This window comes from Semicossyphus pulcher, unplaced genomic scaffold (genome assembly GCF_022749685.1).
Source record: "Semicossyphus pulcher isolate SPU_LCO1_2020_fin unplaced genomic scaffold, fSemPul1.0.p SCAF_7, whole genome shotgun sequence".
NCBI lineage: Eukaryota > Metazoa > Chordata > Actinopteri > Labriformes > Labridae > Semicossyphus > Semicossyphus pulcher.
In genome coordinates, this window is record NW_027211748.1 from 26,288,182 (window position 1) to 26,302,596 (window position 14,415).

General features: G+C 41.5%; 3 protein-coding genes across 3 annotated transcripts; 1 reads left to right on the forward strand and 2 right to left on the reverse strand.

Moving 5' to 3' along the window:
* Positions 1-2,108, forward strand: LOC138612213 (tripartite motif-containing protein 16-like). Its single transcript, XM_069685530.1, has 2 exons — positions 1-744; positions 832-2,108. Exons 1-2 carry the CDS (start codon positions 3-5, stop codon positions 1,740-1,742), a joined length of 1,653 nt encoding a protein of 550 aa, XP_069541631.1. The 5' UTR covers positions 1-2; the 3' UTR covers positions 1,743-2,108.
* A 1,706-nt stretch (positions 2,109-3,814) lies between these two features.
* LOC138611600 (E3 ubiquitin/ISG15 ligase TRIM25-like) lies at positions 3,815-7,387 on the reverse strand. The gene is made up of 2 exons (XM_069684780.1): positions 6,688-7,387; positions 3,815-3,837 (listed from the first exon to the last, which is right to left on the reverse strand). Exons 1-2 carry the CDS (start codon positions 7,385-7,387, stop codon positions 3,815-3,817), a joined length of 723 nt encoding a protein of 240 aa, XP_069540881.1.
* Positions 7,388-8,432: 1,045 nt separating this feature from the next.
* LOC138611601 (E3 SUMO-protein ligase ZBED1-like) lies at positions 8,433-10,368 on the reverse strand. Its single transcript, XM_069684781.1, has 3 exons — positions 9,515-10,368; positions 9,087-9,339; positions 8,433-8,852 (listed from the first exon to the last, which is right to left on the reverse strand). The coding sequence occupies exons 1-3, from the start codon at positions 10,366-10,368 to the stop codon at positions 8,433-8,435; spliced, it is 1,527 nt and encodes a 508-aa protein (XP_069540882.1).
* Between the last annotated feature and the right edge of the window lie 4,047 nt (positions 10,369-14,415).

Here is a 14,415-nt window from a genome sequence, read left to right on the forward strand (position 1 = left end):
AAATGGCGCAGAAAGGAGTTCAGCTGGACCGGGAAACCTTCTCTTGTTCCATCTGTCTGGATCTACTGAAGGATCCGGTGACTGTTCCCTGTGGACACAGCTACTGCATGAACTGTATTCAAACCCACTGGGATAAAGAGGATGAGAGGAGAGTCTACAGCTGCCCTCAGTGTAGGCAGACCTTCACACCGAGGCCTGTCCTGCTGAAAAACACCATGTTAGCAGCTTTAGTGGAGGAGCTGAAGAAGACTGGACTCCAAGCTGCTCCTGCTGATCTCTGCTATGCTGGACCTGAAGATGTGGCCTGTGATGTCTGCACTGGGAGAAAACTGAAAGCCTGCAAGTCCTGTCTGCAGTGTCTGGCTTCTTACTGTGAGAAACACCTTCAACTTCATTATGATTCCCCTGCCTTTAAGAAGCACAAGCTGGTGGAGCCCTCCAAGAAGCTCCAGGAGAACGTCTGCTCTCGTCACGATGAGGTGATGAAGATGTTCTGTCGTACTGATCAGCAGTCTATCTGTTATCTCTGCTCTGTGGACGAACATAAAGGCCACGACACAGTCTCAGCTGCAGCAGAAAGGACTGAGAGGCAGAGAGAGCTCGGGGTGAGTCGACAAAACATCCAGCAGAGAATCCAGGACAGAGAGAAAGATGTGAACATGCTTCAACAGCAGGTGGAGGCTATCAATTGCTCTGCTGATAAAACCGTGGAGGACAGAGAGAAGATCTCCAACCAGCTGTTCAGTCTCATGAAGAAAGGACGCTCTGCTGGTGGAGCCATGGGGGTCAGTGAGAAGATCTTTAATCAGCTGATGGATTTCATGCAGATAGGACACTCTCATGAGAAGCAGCAGCTCAGATACCAGCAGGAAGCTGAAGTGAGTCGAGTCAGAGAGCTTCAGGAGAAGCTGGAGCAGGAGATCACTGAGCTGAAGAGGAGAGACGCTGACCTGGAGGAGCTGTCACTCACAGAGGATCACAACCAGTTTCTACACGACTACCCCTCACTGTCACCACTCAGTGAATCTACAGACTCATCCAGCATCAAGATCCGTCCTCTGAGGTACTTTGAGGCTGTGACAGCGGCTGTGTCAGAGGTCAGAGATAAACTACAGGACGTTCTGAGGGAGACATGGACAAACATCTCACAGACAGTGACTGAAGTGGATGTTTTACTGTCACAACCAGAGCCCAAGACCAGAGCTGAGTTCTTACAGTACTCATGTGACATCACACTGGATCCAAACACAGCACACACATATCTGTTATTATCTGATGGGAACAGAAAAGCAACAGTAATGAGAGAAAAACAGTCTTATTCTAGTCACCCAGACAGATTCACTGGATGGGATCAGGTCCTGAGTAGAGAGAGTCTGACTGGACGTTGTTACTGGGAGGTGGAGTGGAGAGGAGGAGGAGTTCATGTAGCAGTCGCATACAAGAATATCAGCAGAGCAGGGAATGAATGTGGATTTGGATACAATGACAAATCTTGGGCGTTAGATTGTGACAACAACAGTTATAACTTTATGTACAACAAAGTGAACACTCCTGTCTCAGGTCCTCGGTCCTCCAGAGTAGGAGTGTACCTGGATCACAGAGCAGGTATTCTGTCCTTCTACAGCATCTCTGAAACCATGACTCTCCTCCACAGAGTCCAGACCACATTCACTCAGCCTCTCTATGCTGGACTTTGTCTTTATTATTATGGATCCACTGTTGAGTTGTGTAAAGTGAAATAGACAGAAGTCATTTAAGGGACAGCGGGTTAACTTCTGTGTTTTCATTCTTCAGCTTGATATTTATTCATGTTTGTTGCTGAGAGCTGATTGTTGGCACATTTTTGTCACCTGTCAATCAAACGTTATGGGCGGTACTTTGCCGTCTTCTCATGTGTTCTGTAAATGAGTTCCTTTAAGTGACGCTCCTTCCTGTGTCTGTTTAGCCATGGAGGCTTTCACTGCTCATGATGACCTTTGTTCGTTTTTCTAGGCTGTAAATGGTTTGTGGTTTTTAATAATGATGTATTTGTCAAACGAGAGAAAGAACCAGTTCTTGCTTTTAATGTAGATATTTTGTCCACAATACTTTGTTCTTTGCTAGATCAACTTTTGTTTATATCTAAATTAATGTAAAAATGTCCTCTGAGGTATTTTAAACCTTCAATGATCATGATGAAATCAATGAGGAGATTTTTTGACATAGTTTAGATTGTGGTCAAACAAACTGATGGTGTGGATGAAGTGAATCTGTTGATGACATCAGGAACAAGAATCATTGAACAGACTTTACTGATGTGATGTGTGAACAAACTGAAGTTTGACATCATGAATAAACAAACTGGATCAAAGTCTTTTCTTCTCGTCTTCATTGCAGGGTTTCAAACAAAGCTGATGGACAAAATGTCAAATAATATGAGGGTATAACTGAGGCAGGTTTCCTCCTGAAACACCCCAAAGTTCAATATTCATGATAAGAGCAGAAGAGCTCTTTGAGTAAGTCTCTGTGCTTTCAGCTTTCCTCACCAAAAACAGAAACATTTTGAAATAACAGTCAGAATTAATTTGGTGAAATTGAAGTGCTGCCTCACAGATATTATGTCCATGTGGACATTTATTGTCCTGTAGACTTTAATGAAGAGGAAACCTCCGAATGAGGCTGTCAGGTTGATTCAGTGTTTTGCTCACCTTGGCACTGAACCAGTGATTGACTCAGCTTTTTGTAACATGTAAATGTTTTAAAATCAACAATCAATGCAAAATGTGCGCTCTATATTAGGTCAAGTCATAAAATCCTGAAACAATAGAAACACATTTCCCATTCCTAAATACAATTTCAGACCTGAGACTCTTTGCTGCCATCTTTTCAGTGTGACCTGATGTCAGTGTAGCCGGGTGAGTCTCCTGAGGTTCACAACTGATATGTGAAACTGATGCCCAACACAAGAGGGCGCCCTTATCCTGCTAACCAGGGAGCTGAAAACATGTCAAAGCAGTTTGTCTGCATCAGGTAGGAAACGTTCTCATTGTGTCGAACTACTCTGAGCAGACTTGGGGAGCAACGGAATACAAGCAGACCTAATGGTGTTACGTAAATAGCCCTCTATGGCATGGTGTTGCCCACAGGTAACAAACTACCTTTATGAACCTTACAGCGCCCCTTTAAGTTTTTAAAATAAGGATAAATATCAACATATCACCAGACATCTCTGAGTCCAATAAAATGAGGGTTTGAGGTGGGTGTGGCTTTTGTCTGAGGGTGGAGCATTGCTTTCAGGAAGCAAAGCTGCATGGGACACAGTGCCAAGAACTGGAAAGATAAATAAAATGTAACATGTTTAAATTAAAATGAATGCATATAAAAATATGTGCATGAGAATGTAAAGAAGCATGTTTTATTGTTAAAATACTTTTGTTTTTATTTAGAGACTATAACTGTGTCTTCTCTTTGTTGCCTCAGGGCAACATTGTGCATTTAGAGCTCTTTTGTTCAGGCTATATGATGCTGAAGTGAGGACATGTGCTCGGATGTTTTATTATGGCCATAGTCAATGTTTTTACTTCATATCTACTGACACTTACTGGAAATGGACACAAGAACCTTTTCTGGGGGGAAGGAACATGATCGAGTAGTGAGGGTCATTCCCTCTGACAGTGAGGACAGTGAGGCTGAAGAGTCAGGACGAGTGGATTCCCAAATCAGGTTTAATACACAGTTAGCAGGTCAAGGGTCAGTGTCAGTAAAGTAATGTGTATGTGTGTGTGCACAGGTACACCGAAGGCCAAGTGCAGAAAATATGATGTCCACCTGTGTTTCACGTCCACCAGCAGCTGCTTCCTGAGGTTCCATACACAATAGGAATCACATGAAAAAGAGAAACACTTCAAATAATAACCTCAACAAACACACAGCACACACGACAGACACACACACAGTCTAACCTCCTCCACCCACTTACTTTAAAAGCAAACGTAATACTCAGAGCTGTTGAAACCATTTGTGGTGGATTTTTGTCAAAATAAAAACTTTTCTTCTTCATATATTGCTTATTTTCCTTATTCTAATTATTAGATGTACTATAAAAACCCTGGGTGTTTCAGTGCCCTCATAGCACACACACACACACACACATATATATATATATATGTATTATCAGGGACCCCCAAAGCTCCTAAAAAATAGTGTCAAATATCTTTTCCTCTGAAAAAAAGTTATAGTCTAATTAGATTACAGATACATTCATTAAAAATGGGGATTACTAGCAGCATTGCAGTTTTAAAACACATTTTAAAAGGAAGACGAGATAATACCAAAGATGCTCTTTAACATCTGGTGTTTCATTTCTGAACCGTCCGTCTGACCGTCTCTGATACCATGCGCGCACGTTACGTCACTTCACGACACACAAGTCTCACAACACTGCTCCTCAAAGTTGCCATCCTCAGTCCCTGGTTGCCATGGCCTGTCGTGAACAAGTGAACATTCAACGGTTGGAACGTTCGCCATCATTTTGTGTCTTCAAAGGAGAAAGAATGCGAGCAACATCGCAGTACAGTGGAAGTTATGCCTCGTGATAATGCTGTCATTATCCACGGACTCCAAGTCTAATTTAAAGAAACGTTTACAGGTAAGACCAACTGCTAACGTTAGCTGCACAGGATCAAAATGTTAGCTAACCTGTCGTCTTCTTCTTCTACTACTGAAGAATAGTTTGTGACTCTGGTGAAACTTCAGCCGGGATGGTGTGGGTAAAAACACAAGCCCCAGACTGGAAGAAGTTTGTGGAAGTTTACTAGAAGTTTGAGTGTGAAGTAGTGTGAACAGCATACTTAACAAAGTACATTTAAATGCGCATAATTACCGCTATTAATTTAAACGGACATTCGCGCATTACAAAAGTATTGAAATTTATTTTTCTCTTGTCTTTATTTCAGTCTTAATTTGTCTTTATAATCAGTTACTTTACTTTACAATTGTGATACTTGGATTAAGTTCATGATTTACTGACTTTTTAACAGGTAATTAACTGTATTGGAATACATTTTTAAGGTAACCCTCCCAACCTAGACTATAAGTCTAAAGGAATGCTCCTTTTAATCAAAAGAGTAAAATGTTTTTTGACTGTTCTTGATTATTTTCTACTTATTAATTTTGCTCTGGGCTATTAATTACAGAATTAACAATCTCTGAGGGAAAGTAATGGTGATTCTTGTGGGCTTTCCGGTTTACATCTGGCATTTAGATTAAGACTTCCAGCCAATACTTCCTTTTGCTGCACTGTTTACAGTCCAACTAGCAACTCAAGAAGTGACCATGTGTTCAGATCAATAGTGAAGTAATATTCTCCCCTCCAGATAGGCTACGTCAGCAAAATAAAAGCTGTCCTTTCTTGGAATTACATCCCCTGGATGAGCGGCCGTTCATCTGTTTGTTGTGAGTCCCAATTTGACTGTGAATAGTCAGTTACACAGAGGCTGCTCTCTGGCTTACTTCAGCGGTATGAACCCGTAAAAGATTTTCTTGTGATTGACTTTAATTAACGGCTCTTAAGTTTGCTGAAATAACAACATCATGATGCAGATTAGTCAAAATGAAGCTTTGTCAGGTCTGTCCTCGAGGAGAAGCAAACTACTTTAAAATGAGACATTTGTTGAACGGAGGTTGGAGCGATCATTTGTGATGCATTCAAGGAAACCAGGAAATCTAATCTCTGAACAGCTTTTTGACACAGTGCCAAGGGAATTTGTCTCAAGTAGAATTTTTGATCTAGAGCCGATTGTTAGCTGAACTTTGCATCAGATATCTGTAAACAGCACTTTTCTGCCAAACAAATACATTTTATTGTAATGATAGATCTCCTTACAAATGTTCACAGAAGTGAGAACAACATATCTACTATAAAAGCAGGTGCTTGTGTCTTAAGAACCATGCAGCCAAAGAGAAACAACAGAAAAGACATCAATAAAAATATTCCAAAAAAATCGGTCCTTAAAAATGTCAATGAGCATTGAAAGCCTCAAAGGATGAATAGACCCAGGAAGAAGCGACGCTTGAATTGAAGCCAAAGTCCCTTTCAATGATTTTACATTAGTTTACAGATCTTAGCACTGGTTTCAGCATAATATAACCCAAGTCCAGCAAAGAGAGGCTGAGTGAATGTGGTCTGGACTCTGTGGAGGAGAGTCATGGTTTCAGAGATGCTGTAGAAGGACAGGATACCTGCACTATGATCCAGGTACACTCCTACTCTGGAGGACAGAGGACCTGAGACTCCAGTTTTGTATGAGTTGTGCATTAATGAAAATGTGGTTACGTCACACTCTAAAGTCCAGGAATAGTCATTAAATCCAAATCTAGATTCACTGTTCTTGTATGCAACTGTTACATTACCTACATCTGTCGACATCACCTCCCAGTAACAACGTCCAGTCAGACTCTCTTTGCTCAGGACCTGAAACCATGAAGTCAATCTGACTGGGTCCTTAGAATAAGAGTGATTTCTCTCCCTTCTCGTTACTGTTGCTTTTCTGTTCCCAACAGATAACAACAGCCGTGTGTGTGCTGTGTTTGGATCCAGTGTGATGTCACGTGCATACTGTAAGAACTCAGCTCTGGTCTTGGGCTGTGGTTGTAGCTTTAAAACATTCACTTCAGTCACTGTCCGTGAGATGTTTGTCCTTTTCTCACCCAGAACGTCCTGTAGTTTATCTGTGACTTCGGACACAGCCGCTGTCACATCTTTCTCTCTGTCCTGGATTCTCTGCTGGATGTTTTGTCGACTCACCCCGAGCTCTCTCTGCCTCTCAGTCCTTTCTGCTGCAGCTGAGACTGTGTCGTGGCCTTTATGTTCGTCCACAGAGCAGAGATAACAGATAGACTGCTGATCAGTACGACAGAACATCTTCATCACCTCATCGTGACGAGAGCAGATGTTCTCCTGGAGCTTCTTGGAGGGCTCCACCAGCTTGTGCTTCTTAAAGGCAGGGGAATCATAATGAGGCTGAAGGTCTTTCTCACAGTAAGAGATCAGACACTGCAGACAGGACTTGCAGGCTTTCAGTTTTCTCCCAGTGCAGACATCACAGGCCACATCTTCAGCTCCAGCATAGCAGTGATCAGCAGGAGCAGCTTGGAGTCCAGTCTTCTTCAGCTCCTCCACTAAATCTGCTAACATGGTGTTTTTCAGCAGGACAGGCCTCGGTGTGAAGGTCTGCCTACACTGAGGGCAGCTGTAAATGTTCTTCTTCTTCTTTCCATCCCAGAAGCGTTTGATACAGTTCATGCAGTAGCTGTGTCCACAGGGAACAGTCACCGGATCCTTCAGTAGATCCAGACAGATGGAACAAGAGAAGGTTTCCCGGTCCAGCTGAACTCCTTTCTGCGCCATGATTCCTTCTGAAAGTTGAGGTTCACTCTCTCTGCTCCAACACAACTGTTTGTCTTCAGTTCCTGTTGATCCGCTGATCTTCAGTGCAGAGTGCTCATCAGCTCTTGTTGGTTATACCCAACTCAACACATGCATATCAATGAGGGGGAGGGACCAAGGAAGAGGATTGGTGGATTGGAGTGAATGAAGCGAGCCATCAGGGAGGGGTCATAATGGTGATGCATTTTAGCAGGAGATGGTGGAGCCTGCTGTTACCAAACAGACACAGTGTTTGTTTTAATATTTATTTTATATTGTATGTGCATTTTATGTTATAATGAGACAGGTTGGTCTCAGGTGGAGGTGTACTTCCTGTGTATGATTTTCTCTGGAAAGGCTGCAAATGTACATAAATAAAAACAACTAAATTATATTGTTATGAACAATTTATCAAACAGTAGTGCTGTCAAGAGATTAAAAAAATTGAGTGATTAATTAATTATGATCTGTAGTTAATTGATCTAATTAATCTCTTTTTTAATCTCACCTAAAAATTGATGCGAAAAGCCCTCAACTTGAGGTATTTTCATTTAAATTCATTACATTATTGTGGCAGATCAAAAGATTGATATATAACAAAAAAAGTGGCTTCATAAAGTCATTTATTGTTTTCAACAGACTTGAACAGATGCAGTCCTAGCCATTTACAACCTTTAGTTTCAACTACCAGGAGCGAATATTGCTGTGTTCTTGTCAATCTCCAAATAATTAGAAAATAAAAATAAAATAAAATATCAGGTCCACATAAAGTGCTTTAAGTTCACACATCAAAAAACAGTAAGAACACTTTTCTGAGCAATACAAATATTGAACACTGAACTTGTTGCTTTTCCTCTGCTTCAGATAATATAAAATAAATAAAACAGACCCATCAATCACAGTGCTGTAAATTAGCACATCAAAAATAACATTGTTCATCATCACAAAATAAAGTGCTGAAATAACATCAAGCAATCACTTCTAGTAGGCTACAGAGGACATAGCAGCTATGCTGACCTCATGCCTCTCATTTCTTCTTCTTCAGCCAGTCGCTGAGACAGACAAGCTTGGTCACATTTTCTGGGAGCAAGGCTGCCCTTTTCTTTTGCACTATGTGGCCTGCGAGGCTAAACAGTCTCTCACAAGGTACGGAGGTGGCCGGGGAGGCCAGGTACTTGCGCGCAAGGGCTGATAGCTTTTCATAGGCTCCTGAGTGAGCATACCACCACTGCAGGGGACAGTCATCAATACTGATGCTGGGCTCAGCTCTGTAGCGCTGCAGCTCTGCAGACTCCATTCCATCTTCTTCTGAGTCAGAGTCGGACCCCAGCAGGAGAGCACTCCTCCTCTTCTTCTGAGCTGGTTCATCATCCTCTGTGGAGGGCTGGAGAGTAGCTGCTCTTCTGTGCTCCGATGCTTGGAGCATGTTCTCCAGACTGGTCCACACCTGAATGAATGAATGAATGAATGAATGAATGGATAGATAGATGTATAGATGGATGAATGAATGATTGTCATTAATACTAAGTGCAGTAGGCCGTTTTATTTTATTTTCGTTTTATTTTATTTTATTTTGTGAAGCACTTTGTGTTGCATTTCTTATGTGTGTAAAGTGCTATATAAATAAAGTTAAATTTGATAAATTGGACTCATTAGTCCAGCTTATCCTTATAGTCTTTACCTGTTCCCTCTTTTCTCTTGGAAGACATTTCAAATCCTTGAAACGTGGATCCAGTGCTGTGGCCACCTTGAACCATGTCTCGTTGGCATCAGGTCGCCGTGCTGCCAGGTCCCTCTGGAAGGCATTCTTGAACTTCACCATGTAGGCTGGATCATCATCAGTGATGTCCATGACACGGTCCAGATGGCGAAAAGCAGGCAGCACTACAGAGCAAGAGACGTAGGCCTCACCACCCAGCAGCTCAGTCACATACCTGCAGAGGTGGATAAGTTTGCAAAATAAACTTAGCTGGATATTTAAATTAAAGTGTAACTGATTTCCAATTGAATTGTCCTTAAAAGTAACTACCTAATGTTCATTCATTTTTGGATTACACATGTGACAGTAGTTTATTTCATTAAAATGGACAGGTGTTAATTTGGGCTTACCTGCATGGTTCAAGCAGGATCTCCAGCCTCTGCAGTTTCCCCCACTCAGCTTCGGTTGGCATGACCAATCTGCGGTTGTTCTGTTGGTCCAACGTAGCCTGGACAGCCTCTCGGTTGCGTAGGAGGCGTGAGACCATTGCGAGTGTCGAATTCCACCTGGTCGGTACATCTTGTATAAGTTGCTCGCTCTTTTTTCCAAGTGCTACTTGTTGCTGGTTAAGTTCTGTGGAAATCGCAGGGCTTTGTTTGAAATGGCCAACAATCTTGCGGCACTTTGCTAGTACACCGGCAAACCCACTGCTATCGAGGCAGACCGTGATGGTCCTTTGGAGAATGTGAGCATTGCAGGCGATGTGCTCGTATGGAAGGGCTCTCATAGCAGCAAGCATGTTTGCTGCGCTGTCTGTACCGATGGTGCATATCTTGTTTTCAATTCCCCAGTCATTTGCCACCTTGAGGAACTGTTCGGCGCATTTATCAGCAAAATGCCTGGTTTCTGTTTTCATGACACTCAGTGCAAATGAGTTGAGGTTCCACTCACCATCAATAAAGTGTCCGGTCACCCCCAAATAGCTGTGGTTGCCAGCTGAGGTCCAGTGATCTCCGGTTATAGCAACACAGTTTGGCGAATCCTCCACCAAAATCTCAAGTTTGTTTTTCTTTTCGCCGTCGTACATCTTGCTGATTTTGGTCGTCACTGTAGTCCTGCACGGTGGCTTGTATGATGGGTCAGTGGACGCAGTTTGCAACACCTCTGTTAACCCCTCGTCTTCCACTATGTTTATCGGCCTGCAGTTCATCGCTATCCACTTGGCAAGAACATTCGTCAGCCTGTCAGTCGCAGACTTGCTCATACGCGGGGTGTGCTCCTCAAATTTAGTTTGGCGAAGAGCTTTGCTATGGCTCGATAAATTGCTAACGTCTTCGCTTCTAACGTTAGCTGTGGCTGCACTCGCGACTGGGTGCTTTGCGTTGATGTGGTAGGCTAAACTTGAGCTGCTTCGGTGGTAAGCAAACTCCTTCTTACACAGAAGGCATATCACTCTACCTTTATCAATGGTGCCGTCGGGGCGTTTTTGAAATGTAAATTTTCCATTCATTGGACCGACAACTCTCACATGCTCCATTTTCACGTCTCCTCACCGCTCCTCACCTTGCCCCCCCCCAACTACAATGGGAGCCTATCAGCTTATGCTGAACAATCCCAAACACAATGACAGCCAATCGAAAAACGGATTTTATAAAAAGGCAACTCACATACAGAAACAGTAAAGTTCGATATTAATAATCAGATTAACGCGATTAAAAAAACATAACGCGCTAAATATGACTGTAATTAATTTATCGCAATTAACGCGATAATTTGACACCCCTATCAAACAGTATTATAAATCCTTAATAATAGTGTTGCTGTTGGTTCTAATGTAACTGTGGCTCAGTTACATTATGACTAGTTTAACTCTGAATAATCAGTATTGGGCAAAGGTTATTTAAACAATGCCATGATGTGTTTAAATGTAATGTTGAAAAGGAGAAATTTCTTGATTAAAGAAAAACACTTTTTAATGTCTATAAAACTAAACTCAGATTAGATAAATGAGTTGAATGTTACTGGGTCTCAAAGATCTGAAAAAGTAATGATGAAGATAAATTGTTGTTTGGATCTTACAAACTGCAATTAAACACAAGTAGAAAAAAGTACAGTGAAGTAGACTTAAAGGAAAGTGAATGTACTAAATGTTAGATAGCAGATAAACTGCTGCTCAAGTAAATTTGCAAGTTTGAACCGGTCTGTTTATTTAATACTTAATCACGACCGGAAGCTAAAATTTATATTAATTTAGGAGCAATCCAGAGAAAAACATACATGGAAGCAGTTAAAAAAAAAAATCCAGAACATCATTCAAAGGTGCGGCTCAGGCAGAACAGGCTCATGGCTGAACCTCACTTCAATCATATTTTAAATATTAAACAGATTAAATATCATTCAGTGGCTGTTTTAATGTGCATTAGCTTTATCCCTAACATGATGCTGACTTCACATACATTATAATTCATGTTGATTAAACTGAATTGTGTTAGTTTAAAAACAAATCCAATAACTTATTAAACATCTTTTTTGAGCGCTCTCGGCAGTAGTGGTGGAAAAATCTAAAAGTTATGACTTTGACACAGATTTGTCTTTTGATTTTTTTTATCATAATTATGAAAGACTTTTGCAAAGGGGTCAGAGCAGCACAGAGACGCAACATTTCTTTTTTTTTAAATTTGTAACCGCTCAAACACGCGTGAGACGGGCTGAATAAATGAGGAAGTCGAATGAGGGTTTTATATTCTAGAGGGAGGAGACAGAGCGAAACTCTGAGTTTCCTGAAGAAAACCTGCTCCCGACCAGGTTTGGTTCATAGAGTCTGTTACTACGGTAACTGACGAGAGCTTAAGTTACCTCTCTCTGTGAAACAGGCTAGAGTTACCCCTCTTTCTCTGGTTTGAGTTACCTCCCTTTGTGAAACGGAAAACTCAGAGTTTCCCTCATTTCAGGGTTAACAGACTCAGAGTTTTCAATAAACCTGCTTTGTGAAACGGACCCCAGGTCATGTTGCTTTGAAATGTTACTCCAAGAATGCTGCTTCTTTGCCAATGTTGATTTTCTGGTTGTATAGTGTTAAGTTGATGTTGTTGTTGGGCTGCAGGTGTTGGTTTTTGGTGAACAGGAGGCATTGTGTTTCGGCAGGGTTGAGTTTGATTCGTCACATGTTTGACCAGTTTTCTATTTCATTTATGCATATGCAGAGTTTTTTTGGCTGCTAATTGTGGAGTTTTGGAGCTTGACCAGTAACAGAGATCGTCGGCGAACTGTGAGACATTAGCTATGTTGGCTGGGGGGTAGTAGATGTCAGAGATGTACAGAAGGAAGAGAAGTGGACTTAAAACTGCACCTTGGGGAACTCCTGCTTGGGGGGTGAAAGGTGTTGAGATGGTGGAGGCAACTTTTTCTTTGATTTGTCGGTTATTGAGGAAGCTTGAGATGATGGATTGGGTGGGTTTTGGGAGTTTGAGGTTGGTGTCCAGTAGTCTGTATTTGAGTCCGTCATGCCATACTTTGTCAAATGCTTTTTCTATGTCGAAGAATATTGCCAGGGTTATTTGTTTTTTGTTAAAGTTTCTGTGGATGTCTTCTGATAATCGGAGGATGTTGTCTGTGGTGGTTCTTCCTTGCCTGAAGCCGGCTTGGTGAATTCCTAGGAGGCCCATTGATTCTATGTGGGTGGTGAGGCGTGTGGTGAGTATTCTGTCAAACAGTTTTCCTATGTGGCTGAGAAGGCTTATGGGACGGTAGCTTGTGGCGTTGTCAGGGTCTTTTCCTGGTTAATGGATCATGGCGATGACTGCAGCTTTCCATGGTGAGGGGAAGTGACCAGTGCTGAGGCAGGCGGAGAAGAGCTGTCCAAGGTGCTGAAGGTAGGTGAACGTTGCTTGTTTTATGAGTATGGTGTCAACATTGTCTTCTCCCGGTGCTTTGTTTTTCATGTTTTTCAAGTGCAGTTGTATTTCTTGGGTGGTGACTGGGTTTGTGAGGGGGTGGTGCTCTGCAGTGGGACCGACTGAGTGTGTGTCATGATTTGCCATTTCTTTGTGGGGGAGGGAGCAAGTAAATGTGCGCACACACTGAGGCACCAACAGGGAGGGGTTATCAGTCTGTGATCCACCCCAGAAGGAGGAGTTATCTTTGAAAGGAGCAGTCTGAGTTTCACTGTGTTTTTCATCATGCAGTGAAAATTAGAACAAAAGTTTAAACTATAAAACTACATGTGAAGGTATTTCAATCAATTCCACTCCTCCATAGATTAATCACTAGTGGGTAAGTTATTGTTAGATTCTTTAAAACTGCTTTTCTTAAGATGAACACAAACTCAGTGAGTGTTTTAACGAGCAAGGCATCAAACTCTGTTCATATAATACTTTCAAAATAAAAGAGAGAGCACTAAACATTATGAGACAGTGTACAAATAAAAATATCTATTGTCGTAAAATCAGGAAAAAGTGAAACAAGTGGGTTTGGTGACACGACACATGAACAAAAAGGAAAGACCTTTAATAAATGGTTTACAACAGAACATGATGGAGTTGTAAGCAGATATAATAAGATTTTATTCATCTGTCAGCACCTGCACGTCCTCCATTAGGAACCTATACGCTGAGTCTGGTACATAAAAACATCCTTATTGTTGTTGTCATAATAATAGTTGAAACACGTGTGCGTACACACTTGCAGACAAATGTGGACAAATGCGTCCCAGACCACCTCCGTATGTGAGTGGTTGGATCTCAATGCGTCCTCAATCCGTCCTGGGTGTGTTTACACCTGTACTGAAGGCTGTCCACTTGTGATCTGATCACGAAAACCACATGTTGATACCAAAGGTGAACAGGGTCAGACTGTCTTACTGCTGCCCACCTGATATGTTCCTGCTTCCTTCAGTTTCTGTGCCATCTTTTTGGTGTCTTTGATGAAAGTATGGACAACTACTAGATGGAAAAACACACTAAAACTCATGATTCTTTTCTGATAGTCGGGCTACTTGGTTGTTGAGGGAGAACAGTTGGTTGTGTTGGAAAACATTTTGAAGCTTTATAATCAAAGGTTTTAGAGTTGAAGTTATATAATCAAAAGTTTTATAAATTAAATGTTTTAATGCCTTAAAGTTAAAGGTTTTATAGTTAAAATGTCTTAAAGTTAACTTTTCTATAGTCTAAAGCCTTAAAGTTAAAGTTGTACAGTCAAATGTCTTAAAGTTAAAGTTTTACTGTCAAGTTTTTTATAGTTGAGGTTTAACAGTCAAATGTTTTATAGTTAAGGTTTTATATTCTAATGTTTTATAATAAGTTTTTATAATCTA

What these genes read in the sequence shown, in the direction of transcription:
- LOC138611600 (XM_069684780.1), bottom strand. Translation starts at nt 7,387, where the DNA reads ATGGCGCAGAAAGGAGTTCAGCTGGACCGGGAAACCTTCTCTTGTTCC. An exon ending in TAAACTACAGGACGTTCTGG is followed by an intron (nt 3,838 to 6,687) that starts GTGAGAAAAGGA and finishes ATGGAACCTCAG; the next exon opens with GAAGCAGCTGCTGGTGGACG.
- LOC138611601 (XM_069684781.1), bottom strand. Translation starts at nt 10,368, where the DNA reads ATGAGCAAGTCTGCGACTGACAGGCTGACGAATGTTCTTGCCAAGTGG. An exon ending in ATCCTGCTTGAACCATGCAG is followed by an intron (nt 9,340 to 9,514) that starts GTAAGCCCAAAT and finishes CCACCTCTGCAG; the next exon opens with GTATGTGACTGAGCTGCTGG. An exon ending in CAAGAGAAAAGAGGGAACAG is followed by an intron (nt 8,853 to 9,086) that starts GTAAAGACTATA and finishes TCATTCATTCAG; the next exon opens with GTGTGGACCAGTCTGGAGAA.
- LOC138612213 (XM_069685530.1), top strand. Translation starts at nt 3, where the DNA reads ATGGCGCAGAAAGGAGTTCAGCTGGACCGGGAAACCTTCTCTTGTTCC. An exon ending in GATCTCCAACCAGCTGTTCA is followed by an intron (nt 745 to 831) that starts GTCTCATGAAGA and finishes TCATGCAGATAG; the next exon opens with GACACTCTCATGAGAAGCAG.